Raw genomic sequence first — 18,378 nt, forward strand, 5'->3', positions numbered from 1 at the left:
TCCGCCAGTATCATAATTCTTAACGTTTCGTCATGGTTGGATTGTTTCTCATGTTCGCTCAAACTCGTGTTTACCGATTTTGATCTATTGGCATTTGTTGACTTACCACTAGTTGATCTGGTACTGATGTCTTGTGTTGACATGGCTCAGATATACAATAACCATACAAATTGATAGAAGCTTTGATGTACAGTCAAGGGACATAATTATTCGCCACTTTAAAAATGGCCGCCAAAAACGCACGTCCGCTTTACGAAGTTTCTTTACTGTTTGTGGTCGATAGAATTAAAATCTTACCTCAGTATTTGGTCAGATTTCCTTTCATTTTGATAACTTCCCTTACCCGTCCTGGAATGGAGCTACAAAGGTCTTGAATATAGTTTATCGGAATGTTTTCCCACACGGTCCGAATTTCAGTCATCAGATCTTGTTGCGAGTGTATATATATGACATGAATACGGGATTCTAATGCTCTTTTCATACGTAACCAAATATTCTCAATTATGTTCAAATCTGGTGATTGTGCTGGCCATTTTGATGTATTAACATTGTTATTTACCATGTAATCTTTAACAATTTTCGCCCGATGAACAGGGGCATTGTCGTCCATGAAAACGTAATCGCTGTTTGGGAAATGCCTCGAAATAACTGGCCAGATATTGTTTTCAATAATTTCTAAGTATTTTTGAGCATTTATATTACCTTGTACATCAGTTAATGTGCCCACACCTTGATAACATATACATCCCCATATCATGACACTAAGTCTTCGCCGCGGAGCAGGGCACACGAGCTGCGGGTTATACTTCTCGTCCGCTTTTCTCCACACATACACCTTCTTGTTGTCCCCAACAACGATTTGACTTTCATCGCTAAATATCCATTTACACCATTCTTGCTGAACTGTCCAATTTTTTCTATCCTTACACCACTTAACACGTTCTTTCTTGTTTACTTCACGAACTTGTACCTTCTTCTTTGAAACTCTCCGTACATAACCCAACTGTCTGATTTTTCTCTCCACAGTCTTTGTACAAAATTTACGATTCCTGTTGTCATTAATTATGCCAGTAATATCTTTGTAAGATTGTCGTCTGTTCTCCTTCATAACCCGAGAAAGTTTGTGAGTGTCCCTTTCTGTGAATAAAGACTTCCGGCCTCTTCCTGGACGATTTTTTACATCAAGATGTTGATTAAATTTTTATATAACACTTCTCACCGTAGATCCTTGATAAATTTGACACATCTTTATTAACTTTGTACGAGTTTATGATAAGTTCCCTGACTTCTACACTGAGTTCTTTACCCTTACGACACATTACTAAACAACGGTATTTACATAGTTTACTATACTGACAGCAGACGACAAAAATATTGTGTATACGTCATCAATTTTAGCGTTACAACACAAAGATAAAAATAGATTGGGAAAATACTAAGTATTTTGTCTAAAAATAGCGCTCAGCCCTACTTTACCGAACATGCGAGAAAACGTGACGCGATTTAGGCGGAAGTGGCGAATAAGACATTTACATGAATACTTATCACTCACTCTATCTCACAGTTCACACGACGCTCAACTCTTAAATATCCAACGCTTCGGTACACTATGTGTCTAAAAATTGTCATGAGACGGCAACTGCATACACCCAATGTTTTTTATCATAACGTTAACGTTGTTGCCCACATTACACAAGAATTTTAAGACACATAAAACACTTGCCTTTCTAAGGAGCCCACTAAGCGTATATACCACACACGGACATTACCGGAAGTCCCTATTATATTCATATCTGTTTAAATAATCATTTAAAGAGAAGGATTAAAAAGTTTGATTATTGTATTAATGATGCGAACGTCTTTATACGTTACATTAACAGCCACTGATCAAGAAATCTGTACATGTGACTGTAGCGTTCCACCGGCTATACATTCAGATTAAACCAGATTATAAAACACTCGTCATTCAAGACAACATCCATTTATTGAACCGGAACTAAGACAAAGACAAGGGCAATAACTCTATATATAGAAACACATACAGGATAGAGTTATCTTCCGTACATAAAGTAATTACACAATACTACAAACTCTACAACCCTTCCTTTCTCGCTCAGAAACATAATTTTCATCCAGAACTATCTAATACAATTCACACTTAAGGCATACTACTTAGTATCAACAGAAATCATATGATTTTTTTTCCAAAAGAAAAATAACAAACATAAATGGTGAAAACATGCATAACAAATGCACACTCAGATGATATAGTACATGATCCAGTTAACACACGATATTTTCCACTAATACATTTCAAATCCTTCAAATCTTGACGGAAGTCTCTTGTTTCTAACAGGTCGTTGATTGACATTCAGATCAGTATTTTGGACACTTGCATCATTCGCAACATTAACAGGTGCAGAACTACAATCACTCTCTGACTTACTATCAGCATTTGTATCAAGTTTCATTTCAGAGTTATCATCAAGAACTTCATCATCAACAATAGATTGTGACTCATTACATTGTAAATCATTTGATGTACACACACTCTCAATCTCTCTCTCATTAAATTTCTTTAAATGAGTAACATTTCGCTTGTATTGTACCCCTTGATCTGATTCAACAATTGCACTGTTGCCGTTCATCTTAACAACTTTAAAAGGTGACTTGTTAAATGGAGTAGACAACTTATTTTCACGGTCTTGTTTCACAAGAACTTGGTCACCTGCACGAATATCGGTTTCGGCTGCCATACGACGTTTATCTGAATACATTTTACCCTTCTCCTTCCTTTCTGCATCGCGGTCGCGTACTTCAAGGTCATCAACATTATAGTCAAAAAGCTCAGGCAACTTCGTGCGGAGTTAACGCCCGAAAAGTAACTGAGACGGACAAACACCAGTTGTCGAATGTGGTGTACTAGTATTTCGATACATCACAAGAAATTTGTCAAGTTCAGATTTCAAATCTCGGCCTTCGGCAAATGCAATCCGAACACGTTTTATAATTGACCTATTCTGTCGCTCAACCTCGCTGTTTGCCTGTGGCCATAGGGGGTTGTTTTATGATGAACAATGCCATTTTCAAACATGTAATTCTTAAAATGTTCGCTAACAAACTGTGGACCATTGTCGGTGTGGATTGAATACGGCAATCCATGAGTTAAACAGAACTTCGATATGAGACCTGTTATATTCTCTGACAAAATATTTTTCGTAATCGCGACCTCAAAATATCGACTGTAATAGTCTACAAGCACAAATATATGATCTTTACTTGGCAACGGCCCTAAAAGATCAGCGGCAAGATGTAGCCATGGTGCGGAAGGCAATTCAGTGCGCTTCATCGGTTCAGGTTTACTCGGTTGACCCACTAACTGGCAACCATAACAACTTTTGCAAAATTTTTCAACACTTTTATCCAACCCCGGCCACCATACTTTACTTCTAATCAGAGATTTCATTGCAACATTGCCAGGATGGCCTTCATGCGCAAGCTCAAGAACCTGATTACGCAACTGTAAGTGTATAACAATTCGCGTACCACGCAATACTAACTTACCAATCGAACACAACTCAGTACGCACTGGCAAATATTGCTTAAATTCCATACGATGCCATTGCTGGCTTACAAGACACTCTCTTATAGCACACAGTTCTGGATCATTCTCTGACACTCTCTCGATCTCACGTGTTGTCATCGCCATCGGGGTAGCTTCTTTAGCTACAAACCTCACATAAGCATCCTCCAAATCAAGCGACTTTTGAGCAGGGTCATTCTTAACAAGACACGAAAGTGTATCTGCGATATTCCTTGGACCAGGAATGTACCGAACTTTATATGTGTATGGTTGCATTCGAAGCACCCATCGTTCTATTCTAGCACAGACTTTCGACTTCGGAGAATATATACATTCAAGCGGCTTGTGATCAGTGAGTACCTCAAACTCTGTACCGTACAAATAAACATGAAACCTTTCGCATGCCCAAACTAAGGCTAGGGCCTCTTTCTCTGTCTGCGAATAGCGACGTTCCGTATCACTTAGACTACGGCTCGCGTACGAAAGAACTCGATGTTTTCCATTTTGCTCTTGCACCAGCACCGCCCCGAGTCCTACAGGACTAGCATCAGCTATGACTTTAGTCGGCGCAGATTTGTCATAGTAACCCAACGTTTTGGCATCTGCCAGACGACGCTTCAATTCTACAAATGACTCTTGTTCAGATTTTCCCCATCTAAAAACTGAATTCTTCCGCGTCAACTCTCGTAGCGGAGCTGCTACCGTTGCTAGATCTGGAATAAATCTCGAACTATAGTTTACAAGCCCTAAGAAACTGCGCACTTCACTCTAAGTTTTCGGTTCGCGTGCTTCGACAACGGCTTTGACTTTGGCATCAGACGGAGCTATGCCACGACCAGACAAAACATGACCCATAAATAAAACTTCTGACATATTCAACTCACATTTGTCCCTGTTAAGGGTAAGCCCCTTTTCATACAACACTCTCACAACATTTTCAAGACATCTATCATGTTTTTTCTTGACTACTTGCATGTACAATGATATCATCCATAATATTGTGCACCCCCTCACACCCTTGCAACACTTGTTACTTGACCTTTTGATACTGTGGTTTCATCAATTTTCGTTGGCATCAATTTTCGTGGATTTTGTAAAAAAGACAGTTTTGAGGATACGTAATTTCGTGGACAAAAGCATTTTCTATACAAGTGAATGTCATATTTCGTAATTCGATGAACATTTGAATTCGTGGATCTGCTCAACAACGAAATCCACGAAAATTGGTGCTCAACGAATATTGATGAAACCACAGTACATTTCTGGGGCACAACTAATGCCAAACATAAGACGTTTGTATCTAAATAAACCCTTATGTGTTACAAAAGTAGTACTTTCTCGAGATTCTGGTTTTAACTCAATCTGGTGATATGCCCAAGTAACATCAAGTTTGCTAAAAACAGTACTACCATTCATTTCATGCAAAATTTCATCAGTTGTCGGAATAGGGTGACGGACTCGTTGCACAGCAGTATTGACCTTGCGCATGTCCACACAGAGTCGAATGTCATCACCTGAATGTTTGGGTACACAAACCACTGGAGACACCCACGCACATGGCTTGTCAACGCGTTCAATGATGTCCAAATCGAGTAGCTCATCCAATTTCCTGTCGAGTTTGTCGCGCAAACTGTAGGGTATACGTCTCATAGGCTGTATTACTGGCTCAACATCTGGGTCGATTGGTATTTCTAGTTGAAAGGATTTCAGCTTTCCTACACCTTTGAAGCCATTAGGGTATTTCTCAAAAACAGTTCTGTTGTCCAGATTGACAGCTTCACTAACACTGCTAACAATCTGTAACACGCCCAACTGCACAGCTGTATCTCGACCAAGTAAGGCTTGTCCTTCTCCCTCAATGACCACGAATTCCACATCCGTAATGACGGTTTGGTTGTATTTCACAGTTGCTGTGAAGATCCCAGCCACTTTCAGAGGTTGTTGACTTCCATAAGCATAGCGTTTTTTCTCAACTTTGGACGAAACACAGTTTATGTGGTTTTTCTTCAGATAGTTCCATAATGGCATTCCCATTATATTTCAGCTCGCCCCTGAGTCAATAATCATGCTGAGGTCAACATTACCAACGTTCACAAGCAGGCTGTCATTTAACGCAGAATTTTGGTGGACACGAAATGCGTACACTTTGTCTTCATCACTCTGGCCTGACTGGTCCGTAATGTGATGAATTTTGCCTGGTTTCCGCTTTTCTCCACGGTCTTTGGTTTTACACATTTTCTCAAAATGTCCAGTCTGCTTACACTTATGACACTTCTTTCCCCTTGCTGGGCATTTGGGGTCATTCCGCAAGTGTCCTTCATAACCACAACTAAAACATTTACTGTTTGTCTTTTTCGGAACATTTGCCTGAGGTTTGAAGTATTTGTCCAAGGCGTTCACGGCTTTGGCGTACTCATCCTCTCCTTCTCCCTCCGGTAATGTAAAGAATATATCTTGCACTTCCATTCCCGCTGTATGGAGAAGCAACGCTTTAGCTTGATCAGCTTCCTTTACGCCTTTGCTTTTAGCGTAGAGTTCGAATGCCCGACGCCATCTTTTCCATTTTGATGCAATGCCTGTCACATCTGCAACATCAAAATGCGGGATTGCTTGCACATCTGGAACCAAAACACTGGCCATTGTAATTTCTCAAAGTTAAATATCCTCGTCGCCAATTTTATGTAGCGTTCCACCGGCTACACATTCGGATTAAACCAGATTATAAAACACTCGTCATTGAAGACAACATCCATTTATTGAACCGGAACTAAGACAAAGACAAGGGCAATAACTCTATATATAGAAACACATACAAGATAGAGTTATCTTCCGTACATAAAGTAATTACACAAAACTACAAACTCTACAGTGACGTGCCTAATGTAGTTCCTGCAGTGATTAACGCAATGGGTTTTCTTAAGAAATAAAGGAGAAAATATTCAGTGGATGTAATTATTTATACAGAGAAAAATGACACAAAACTAAATATAGAATTTATAATTATTTATTGAGGCGAGTATTGGCCGTGGCACAATACAAAATTGTGGGACGCCATTTCTATTGGGCAAACCCACCAAGGTCAAACATCAACAATGTGCGTTTCTTTTTTCTAACCGTCTAGGGTTAACCGCGGAGGGTCAGCACACATACAAACTGTTCAAATCAATCAATAAATAAGTCATATCTCAAATTCCAAATATCAAGCATATCAACTTATTTTATCAAATCTTGTATATATCATTAATATCTCAAACTTCATAGATCAAACATCTCAAACTTCAAATATCAACATTTTTCATATTTCAAACCTGCATGATGTAGTACAGTTCTAAAGTATATATTACTGTCACCAAGAGTAAGCATATTAGCTTAGTTTACACTAGCATTAGCATTTCAACAAGGTGACAGTTTATTACAAGTTTCACACAAACATTCAGTTATCAGTTGACTTGGTGTGCGCAGAAGCTTCATTCTCAGGACTTCTCCTTGAAAAAGTGCTAAGACGGTTTCTTTTAGTTCAAAATTTCAATCCTATGATCGACTGTATGCTACCGATTTGATTTTATAAACGATAGAATGTTTCTAATTTTTCAACACTATTCGGTAGGCATATTGCACAGAGACAGTTAAATGCATGTTTAGCACAATCCTTAAAGCTGGCAATGGACTTGATGTAGGCATCATGTGGTATATTCTTCACTCTCCTTAAACAGCACCAGGATATATTTTCTATGGGTATTAGGTATTCATTCCTGTTTCACTACAAAATAAAGCAAAAAACCAAGCAGCAGAATATCATTCTTTACTTATCGTAAACGGAATATTCTAGAGAAGGTAGTGGGAGGGCGGATTTTTAAAGTTACAAACAATATTTCATGTATTTTATTGCAAGCAATTGTTATGCGTCTTTACCTTCGAAAGGTTCAGGAGAAAGGAATGTGCAGAACAAACTCGACCATATAAATACATGTACTACACTTGATGTGTCAACCAAACCCAACCCTTAAAAGCCAACGTTCAAATAGCAAATACTTGGGACCTATAAACTTGTATACAGGTCCCTTCAAATATAATTTTCTCGTAAAATGAAGGCATCTATTTTGTTTACACAAATAGATGCTAATATTTAAACTATAATTTACAATTGATTGTTTCGTAGATACTATAGTAACATTCCGTTCTTACTATCTATATATGTGATATTAAAAATGTGGGGGGGGGGTTATAAAATGTTTTGTCCAGTCTGAAAATCTGTAATTCCCTTTTATTAGATAAAGATTATTGGTTACAGTCAGTTAGTGACCTAACACGGATTCATACAGGGTGTGAAATGGAAATCCGTATTGGGCGAGGCGAAGCGATTTTTTGGACCTGAAGGTGAAAATGTTGCCCATTACTGTTTAAATAGAGAAAATAAAATTGCTTATGTACGAGGGTCATTTAAAAAAACTTATACGTAGATAATGTTCCTCATCGTCATTTTATCATTACGAGATAATAGATCAACACATTTTCATATATAAGAAAATCTATTTTATCGAAGTGTAAAGTTTCATTCCATTTGAAAAACAGATCTCATGTTAGCCAATTAATGCAACATGTTTTGTTACTACGGAGCACGGTTAACCAACACCGAAACGCCAAAACAATGTCGAAAAAGTTTCTCACAATTACTCTTTGTTTTTTTTTTATTTCATACACGGTTTGTCGTGTCATATTTATTCATGAAAACGTATCCATAACACTTGATACCTAATTTGCTAACAATTTTGCAAATAGCTAGGTCGAACTGGATTATCAGTGCTATTTAATTCTTTACCACGTAACTCTTTTAAATCCGCAACAGTGAGACGTACATAGCGTTTGATGACGTTCCTAACTCTTTTGACAATATTTTCAACTATAAATTGTTTATTTGCATACCATATATTGTCCGATTCAAACTCGCTACCACGCACAAATTGTACTTATCATTTTATAAAAATACATGACATATTTTTCATACATTTCCTTGTTTATACAAAATCCTTTTTAAATTTTTAAAGAAGTTATTCAAATGTTTAGCAAAATTTTGTTGCTACTCGCTGCTCCGTGATTCCTCCAACGTCATGGTTTTCTGCTTTTTTAAATCAAGTCCATATCTAGAAAATTAACATTAGTAAATTAAACAATATTGACGATGCTCCGTTGCCCCATTTTTTTCTCTTCTTAATTATAATCTTGGATAAGTTTTATAAGTCTGAAGATATATTCTATTTTTATACAACTTATTGCCCCCCGCTTTCGCGATAGCGAGGGGACATTAAATCTCATTCGTCTGTTCGTATGTCTCCGTCTAGCTGTCTACCTGTCCGTCCGTCACTAAAACTTTAACCTTGCCCATAACTTTTGATTCAGTAGAGCTATGACTTTCATATTTCACATGTGTATTTCTTGTGACAAAGCCTTTCTTTGGATACCACCAAATTTGACCTTTTGACCTTGACCTTAGAGTTTGACCCACTTTTACACAAAAATTCCAAACTTTTACTTTGGCAATAACTTTGAATGGTAGGTACTAGGAGTTTCATATTTCACATATGTATTCTTTGTAGCAAGAATTTTCATAGGATACCAACAACTTTGACCTTTTGACCTTGACCTTGGAGACTACATACTTATGAAAAAAACTTTAACCTTGACCATATATTTTAAACGGTAAGGGCTAGGGCTCTTATACTTTACATATGTAATTTTTGTGAGAAGACCTTTCATTGGATACCAAGAACTTTGACCCTTTGACCTTGACCATGGATTTTAAGCTACTTTTTAAAACTTTAACCTTGGTCACAATTTTTGACCGGTAGATACTAGGACTTTCATATTTCTCATTTGTATTCTTTCTGACAAGACCTTTCATTGGATACCAACAACTTTGACCTTTTGACCTTGGAAATTACGTACTTATGAAGAAACTTTAATCTTGACCATAACTTTTAAACGGTAAGGGCTAGGGCTTTTGTACTTCACATAGATTGGCTACCAAGAACTTTGAACCTTTGACCTTGACCTAGGAGTTTTAACTACTTTTTAAATAGCGGCAATATTATACGATGTATTTCCATTAGTGAACTCTTCAGAATTAGAGGCGCGTTTGGTCGTCTGACTTGGACAGCATGGGTTGCAGATAGTACAAAACATGCCAAAATCAGTTCAAATTTTAAATGTTAAATGTACTTGTCATTCTATTCAAAGAATAGAGGACCTAAAAACGTGCAAGAGAGCTAGAACTCTAGATTTATAATAATCCATTTATAAAAATACGACATTTCAGATGCGTGTATATTGTTTTTAGATGATACCATAAGATAAATAGATACAAACGATCATCAATTATAGATATAAATTGATATCGTTGTCATTCCTACTATTGGTGTATATATAAAATCCAGAGCAATAAAATATTTCGTTTTCATTTTGATAGGATGTGTTTAACGACCTTCAACATATTGTTTACATGTATATGTAATCCCCCGAGATTTGTACATTTTCCGACTTTTTCACAAGAGGGTGCATTAAGAAGTATAACTCTTCTATAAAGGAAATATAACGTATTGCATACAAATTTATGTATCTCAGTTGATTCTATACGCAAGAGTAAGCTCTACGTATTAACACTTTCTACAACAAGGTAAATTATTGACAAAGAATTTAATGAAACAAGAATATCAGCAGCCTCATTTAAAGTCATCATTTCATTAGTTCTACGGTCGATATAATGACCTTGCATTTTGTCAGCAAAAATAATTAATCATTGAGTCAAATGCTGACTGACGTTTTTCGTACCAAAAGTTAGTCCATTATTTATACACTGAATTGACGACGGATTTTTTTCGTTATTTCCAGTTCATGACAAGGAGCACACGGCGGGTGTGACCGGTCGACAGGGGATCCTCACTCCTCCATGGCACCTGATCTCACCTCTGATGTCTCGGGGGTCCGCGTTGCTCTGTTCCTATTCTATAATGTTTTTGAACTTTTGATCTTAAATACTGTTCGTTATCTCCATACGTATGTAATATTTCAATTACTAAAATAAATATGTTTTGAAATTGTTTTAATCCGCAGAAAAGAATGACGACTTCAAATTTCATATTAAATAACTGAGCGCCTCCTGGACGTCGGTAATATAATTAATGGCTGGATAATTCAGAAGAAACATGTTTATCACAAACAAAATAATATCGTATAGACCATAGACTTTTGTATGGAACGCCATCACTGCCTTATAGCATAAAACTATGCACTCATTATGTCAATTTATCATTACGTGATGTGAACATATAGTTACGTTATGTCAACTTTTTATGGGGTGATGTAAAAATATCTTTACATCATGCCAATGCTGCATTACATGATGTACATGTATACACTTTCTTCCATTATGTCAGCACTTTATAACTTGAAGTCCGAAGTTCATTATGTGGAGTAAAAATATGTTTACATTGTGTTAAAACTTTCATATGTGGAATGAAAATTTCTTTATATTATTTCATTTCTTTAATATGTGCGGTCAAAATTTCATTACGTCAAGTTAATTCGTTTTACATGTGTTCTATGCTTAGATTTATCATAACGTTAAGTCAAAGTCCATTCTCTTTTGTGAATGTATTTTTCTTTTATAACAAACCATTATTACGTGATGTTAATGTATCTTTATTTTACGCCGAGATCATCATAATCTGAGGTGAATACATCATACCTTAATGCCAGTTCTATATTACGTGATGTAGAAAGTTTTATTATATATTGTGAGCATACATTTTGAAGACAGTCCAGGTGTTCCATTTTATATCAAACCAATATAACATTATGTCAAAAATCCATTCCGTTATGTGGATATTTAATGAGAATATGTTAGCTCTTTCTTACGTTATTTCAAATCATCTTTACATTGTGATAATTTTAATCTTAATTTTATTTATTGATTCCTTGTGTTTTGATTGGACGAGAATAAATTCAAGAAAAAGTTTACACATCAATGAATTTTTGAAATCGCTGATCATCATGATCATGGAGTCATTTTCTTGACGTTCACAGGGGCGTAGCTTCCATTGTTGCAATGAGGCAACTGCCTCACAAGATTTTCAGCAACATTCCCCTTCCCATAATAAATTGATAATTCATCGCAGGATATATTGTCCCCCGCTTTCGCGAAAGCGAGGGGACAATAAATATCATTCGTCTGTCTGTCTGTCCGTCAGTCTGTCCGTCACAAAAACTTTAACCTTGCCCATAACTTTTGATTTAGTGGAGCTATGACTTTCATATTTCACATGTGTATTCCTTGTGACAAGACCTTTCTTTGGGTACCACCAAATTTGACCTTTTGACCTTGACCTTGGAGTTTGAGCCAGTTTTACACAAAAATTCCAAACTTTTACTTTGGCCATAACTTTTGAATAGTAGGTACTAGGACTTTCATATGTCACATATATATTGTTTGTGGCAACGTCTTTCATTGGATAACAACAACCTTGACCTTTTGACCTTGACCTTGGAGATTTGCGTACTTATGAAAAAACTTTAACCTTTACCATAACTTTTGAACAGTGAGGACTAAGGCTTTTGTACTTCACATATATAGTCTTTGTGAGAAGACCTTTCATTGGATACCAACAACTTTTACCCTTTGACCTTGACCCTGGAGTTTAAACTACTTTTAAAAAACTTTAACCTTGGTCACAACTTTTGAACAGTAGATACTAGGACTTTTATATTTCACATATGTATTTCTTGTGGCAAGACATTGCATTGGATACCAACAACCTTGACCTTTTGACCTTGGAGATTTATGTACTTATGAAAAAACTTAACCTTGACCATAACTTTTGAAGGGCGAGGGCTAAGGCTTTCGTGCTTCACATAAGATATCCTTTTGAGAAGACCTTTCATTGGATACCAACAACTTTTACCCTTTGACCTTGACATTGGAGTTTTAACTACTTTTTAAATAAACTATAACTTTGGTCACAACTTTTGAACAGTAGATACTAGGACTTTTATATTTCATATATGTATTTTTTGTGGCAAGTCCTTTCATCGGATATCAACAACCTTGACCTTTTTACCTTAAAGATTTACGTACTTGTGAAATAAACTTTAACCTTGACCATAACTTTTGAACAGTAAGGGCTATAGGGCTTTCATACTTAACATATGTTATCCTTGTGAGAAAATCTTTCATTGGATATCAACAACTTTGACCCTTTGATCTTGACCTTGGAGTTGACCTACTTTTAAAAAACATTTTACTTTGGCCATAACTTTTTAACGGTCAGGATTAGGGTTTTCATCCTTCAAAAAAATCAACTTCAATGTAACTTTCTAAATAAATGACATAAGATAGGATGTTCATATTACACACAATACGTCATAAAAAATAACATCTCACCCACAAAGACACCGAAAGCGGGGGACCACAATTCTTTGAATTTGCTTGTTATAATTTATTTCTTAAATCATCATTGCTTTATTAATCATGATTTAGATAAATCTATAAATTATTGTAGTGGTTCTGAGTCAAAATTCATGAGATCGGGCTCTATAAAGTATTTTTGGGGAAAATAAATATGGACCACAAAACAAGGGGCAGGCAAAGCTGACACCCTTTTTATATGGAAAAGGAAAAATGAAAGTCTAAAATCGGCATCACGTATTTCACAAACCCTGTAAACTATTGAATAATTTCATTATCTTTCCAAATGATGCCCAATTCAATTACATTTTAATATTTCAAAAATAGAAAAATAAAATATGTATTTTTCTCCCAAAATGAGAAAAAAGTTTGAATAAACATTTTTTACTCTATCAAATATTTTGAAATACAATTTGTACATATTGTATCATATGAAAGTTGCAAGTCATAAAAGCGGAAAAATCACGTAATTTCTGTCCAGGACAAGTGCCATTTTTACATTGTAAAACCAACAAATTCAATTTCCGTCGGGGGGGGGGGGGCTTCGCCCCCTAAACCCCCCACCAGGGCTCCGCTCTGGACCTGCTTGGGGCCTAGGGCGGCCCCTAAGCCCCCGGCCATAATAGCTTTGCCTCACTAGAACTTCAGTTCAAGATACGCCCCTGCGTTCCCTATCAGCTCAGTTGGTATCGTTGTGATAGGGAAAAGAAACGTACCTCAGACTCTTGCCTTTTCAGCATCAAATTCATATAGGCCTATTTACATCCTAGAGATCCCATATTCTCCCTTAATCTGAACGAATCGGAGCAAATCGAGGACGTCGTCGGTTTGCAACTTTCGTCATGACGTCAACATTGCCATGGTCAAGGACGAATTATTTTGGAGAATACGCGTATTTACAATATTTGTTGACTTATTCAACATTCAATGAGTTTTTATAAGTTTATTTATTGATTGTTTTGACAAGTAAAGTTGGATTTTATCTATATTCATCTTGTATACGTTTCTTTGCGGCATAAAATATTCCTACGCCGTACAAAGCAACGGATTGTATGGCGGCCTCAAAGAGAAATAATTTTAATAATTTAAAAACATCGTAATTGGAATTATGAGAATTAAACGTTCTTTTTTCAGAACTTATTGATGTGTATACTCTGCCTTTTTACTCACAAACTTTACATAAAAGTGCTTTGCACTTTTATTCAGTTTGTGAGTAAAAAGGCAGAGTTTACACATCGATGAATTCTGAAAAAAGAACGTTTAATCCTATATTAACTCTTTATCATGTTGATTACAAATGTTCATTACGTGCTGTAAAATACATTTATATTATGTCAAAGTTGATAACCGTGTTTTCACGACTGGGAAGGGGGAGTCCTGATTAAATAGGACGAACTACAGACTCATTATATGAGAGGGGGTCTGGCTTCCTCTTTTTTCCGACATAACTTCCTCATAGAAAATGTTTATTGAAATTTCGCTCCACTTTTTGCTGAAGTATAAGGGCAATGTAGTATATTTGGAAAAAAAATTTAGGACTGATCGAAGTTGGATCCCCCCTTTCACACGAAATAGGACTTTCGAGTTTGGACAATTTGTTTTTTTGCTTTTTCTTGTACGTTAATTTTTTCTGGATGAAAAACCTCCCCCAACTTTCAAAAACGATGTAATGTCACTGAAATTAGTCATTTTTCAACCATTCCAGAACCATCATTTTGATACAAAAACCTACCAGTCCCTCACTTAAATCAATTGACCATGCCTCGGTAAACATGGGCACGTATCAGTGGCGATCTTGGGTTCTTGAAAAGAGTAGCTATAGGGGGACGGTATGGTGTCTAAGTTGGGGACAAGGGGGGTAAAAGCTTGAAAGCTCTTGGGCTTTTTTTTTGGTTTGTTTGTTTGTTGTTTTTTTTTCAGTTTTCAACTTATTTCAGTTATACTTTATATGAAACTAATGCAATATCCTACAAAGTAAAACCAGCTGATTAATTTCATACCGGCATAGTTTGGTCACTTAAGAGGGGAGGGCGGGATCCCCCCTCTCCCCACCCACCCACCAATTCACGTATGAAATACGATGTGTTTACACCTTTATAAAAAGGAGAACTAAAGACTGATAAAAAGCTTATTAAACAATTGTAGGACAGTGTTTTGTAGTTAGGTCAGAAGTTTCGGACTTTTCAAAACAATTCAAAACTAGAGGTACTGTGAGCAATGAGCTCACTAAATAATACCCCTCCCGCCTCCCATATGAATATAATGACAGTCTCCATGGTTTTCTCTGGAAAATCCAAAATATTTGTCAAATCAAAAAGTAAAATAGGAGGTGCACAATGGCAATATGTAATAAAGATTCTGTGAAAGTTTTATCAAATTTCATTCAGTGGTATGAGAGGAGTTGCGGATAAGAGATGGGTACCCCAAAGCGTAACAGACGGACGGACGTACAGACGGACGGACGGAATTAACGATTACCATATGTTTAATAAAAACGAAAATATTGCTGCATGACACATACTATTTGATTTGCGATCATTATGAGATTAAACAGCCATTAATTTCGACTTTAAAAAACAATTGTTAAAAAAGATTCCACTGGAACATGATCCTATCTATAAGTTTTAAACTGATATTTAATTTAGGATTAATTAAGTTTTGTGTATAATTTAATATTTGATATGTTTAATTAAAATTATTTCCATGTTTAACATCTGTGCATGTAATATTGAAAACACAAAACGAACTTTGAGGCATCACCTAAACCTTATGTCACACAATAAAGGGTTGAAATATTATAAGATATACTGACAAGCGGCTAAGCATTTTAGACACAATGTAAAGATACAATGGCATTACATAGTAATGATTTGTCAAATAGTAAGGGAAAATTGACATCCTGTAATTGATTCCCGTGGTCATGTAGCATATTGATGACACAGTGTAGTAAGAAATTACCTACATGTAACAATTTTTTCACAACATCTAATGAAAATCTGACATCGTGTCATAGCGACTTGATATTGAATTAAAGATAAATTCACATCATGCAATGGACTACTTAGACCAAATAGTAGGAAGTGCACATAATGTAACAATGAGTTGAAATTATATAAAAACATCTTTACACCACGTAGAATTTTTTTGACTTAATGTCATAAAAAGCTGATATAATTCAATGATAGATTGGCGCAATGTAATTGAAGTGTGAGTTAATGCCATACAGACTTGACATAATGTTATGGAAAGTTGACATAACGCAATAGTAGTGTGTGAAAATGCCATAAAGATTTCATACAATGTACTGAAAAGTTGACATAACGCAATAGTAGTGTGTGTAAATGTCATAAAGAGTTGACATAATATACTGGAAAAATGACTCAATGCAATAGTACTATAAGTAAATGTCACTAAGTGTTGACATAATGAAATGGAAAGTTGACACAATGCAATAGTAGTGTTCTGCTATAAGGCAGTGACGGCGTTCCATACTTTTGAATTCCTGTAATGTTCCTGGTATGTGTATATAGTCCGACAATAAATAAAATTTACTTACTTACTTATTTGTTAATTCAATTTAATGATTACAATAAGTTCCTTTAAATGTGATTTTGCAATGTATGTTTGTTACTGGACATAAAATCCTTGAATTATAACCTTATAGTGTTTGGAATTTGCCAGTATCATATTGTGATTAACAATACCTAGGTATTGAGTTGGTATAGCTAAAAATTACTGCTAATGTCGGGAACACAGAATTGAATTTTATTTATTTCATCAGATGCCAAATCCTGCTTACAGAGGAAGCAAACGATAGGTGGACAGAAATTAACAATTAAAAAAAATGACGAAAATGTACCTGAAATATGGGAGATGGATAAAGTGCTGGTAAGCAGAATTAACCCAGGGACAACTGACGACACACTGATGAATTATTTGGGGCCAGCTGCTGGGGTGGATCCGATAGATGTGGTCCGAGGAGCAAAACCTGATACAGTAATAATAGTGTTTGAGGAGAAACCAGGTAAATAGAATAATTAATGCTTGATCGTGTAAGATTTGAAGTCTTGATGCGTATTCAATATGATGTTACTTTTTAAGTCGGTTTTGCAATGTCTTTTTTTATTTGATATCAGATTTTCCCAAGATGTTAAAACGCTGCAACTCCAGAAAACTCAATGGCAAGTCATTGCTCATACAAATGGTAGAGAAATGTAGATCGGTGTATGCTCAAGACATTGATGAAAGCATCACATATGATACGGTGGAGAATTTCTTCTGTAACAAGAAAAGAAGTGGAGGTGGTGAGGTGGAGGAAGTAGATTACCATCCAGAAGACGGATACTGTGTGGTTCTGTTTGAAAATCCAACAGGTTATTGTTTGTTTATTTAATTATTTGTACATTATTAGTTAACTGAGTCAAGGGTTGATTGAAGTTTGTCAATGTCTGTCATTATTTTAAACTTTCTTCAGTTTTTTCTTCGTGTACAGAACCAGACCGTTCATGGTAGGTTAGTCAGCAGAGCACCCTCTCCGTGATCGGGAGGTCGTGAGTTTGACTCGGTCGCGACTGAACAGAGTCGACTGAGAAATGGATAGTAACTGTTCCTTCGCCATACGCTCAGCACTTAATGTGATAGTTGCAGATTCTGCGTATGAGTCTTTAAACACCCAGGTTCCGTGTCACTGCAGGCGCTAGCATAATAAAGGGCCCTCACTGCTAAATGGCCCTAGGTGCCGAGTTAAGGTCAAAAGTTGATGCCATCACCGATATATGGTAACGTCTTTACATGGGTGAACAATTTTCGAATGAGACGGAATACAACATACAAAAAATCACTCTACAGAACCAGTGTTAAAATCAGACTTTCCGCCACATTGCATCATCAGGTAACCGGTGTTTTGCGCAATATAAAATTCAAAAAAATCATTACGTTTATGTTTTTAGGTGTTAAACAATATCTTAAGAGCAGGTTTTGGTATATCATATCAAATGAAAATATTAGATAATGCCAAATGCGAATAAAACTAGTTTTTGAGACGGGGATCTCACAGTTTTGTCACATTTCTATTGTTATTCATATGCATACCAGTTTTCAACGACATTGTTTACATCGAGCTGCAACTTGGCCAGTGTTCTCATTTGCACAGAATGTGTATTTAAAATTAAACTTATACATATCCAAAGGAAAATTTTGGCAAAGATGCAATTTAACGTTGAATATTGACCCGAGTTAAAAATAACCCGGGGTTCATTTTTCAACGTTGAATATTGAACCAAGGTTTTTTTTCTCCGTTGAATATTGAGACCAAACGTAGTTGAAGTTTTACCCGGGG

At 36.1% G+C, this 18,378-nt stretch overlaps 1 protein-coding gene across 1 annotated transcript in view; it reads left to right on the forward strand.

Annotated features, from left to right (window-relative positions):
- LOC134262838 (protein mono-ADP-ribosyltransferase PARP14-like) overlaps positions 1 to 18,378 on the forward strand; it is a 68,491-nt gene that overhangs the window by 18,143 nt on the left and 31,970 nt on the right. Inside the window, exons 6-7 of the mRNA XM_062745168.1 lie at positions 16,822 to 17,064; positions 17,177 to 17,413. Coding sequence (XP_062601152.1) covers positions 16,822 to 17,064; positions 17,177 to 17,413 — 480 coding nt within the window. The remainder of the gene's footprint in view (positions 1 to 16,821; positions 17,065 to 17,176; positions 17,414 to 18,378) is intronic.

Source organism: Saccostrea cucullata, unplaced genomic scaffold (assembly GCF_032062105.1).
Source record: "Saccostrea cucullata isolate Sc308-1 unplaced genomic scaffold, CSIRO_AGI_Scuc_v1 ctg592, whole genome shotgun sequence".
NCBI lineage: Eukaryota > Metazoa > Mollusca > Bivalvia > Ostreida > Ostreidae > Saccostrea > Saccostrea cuccullata.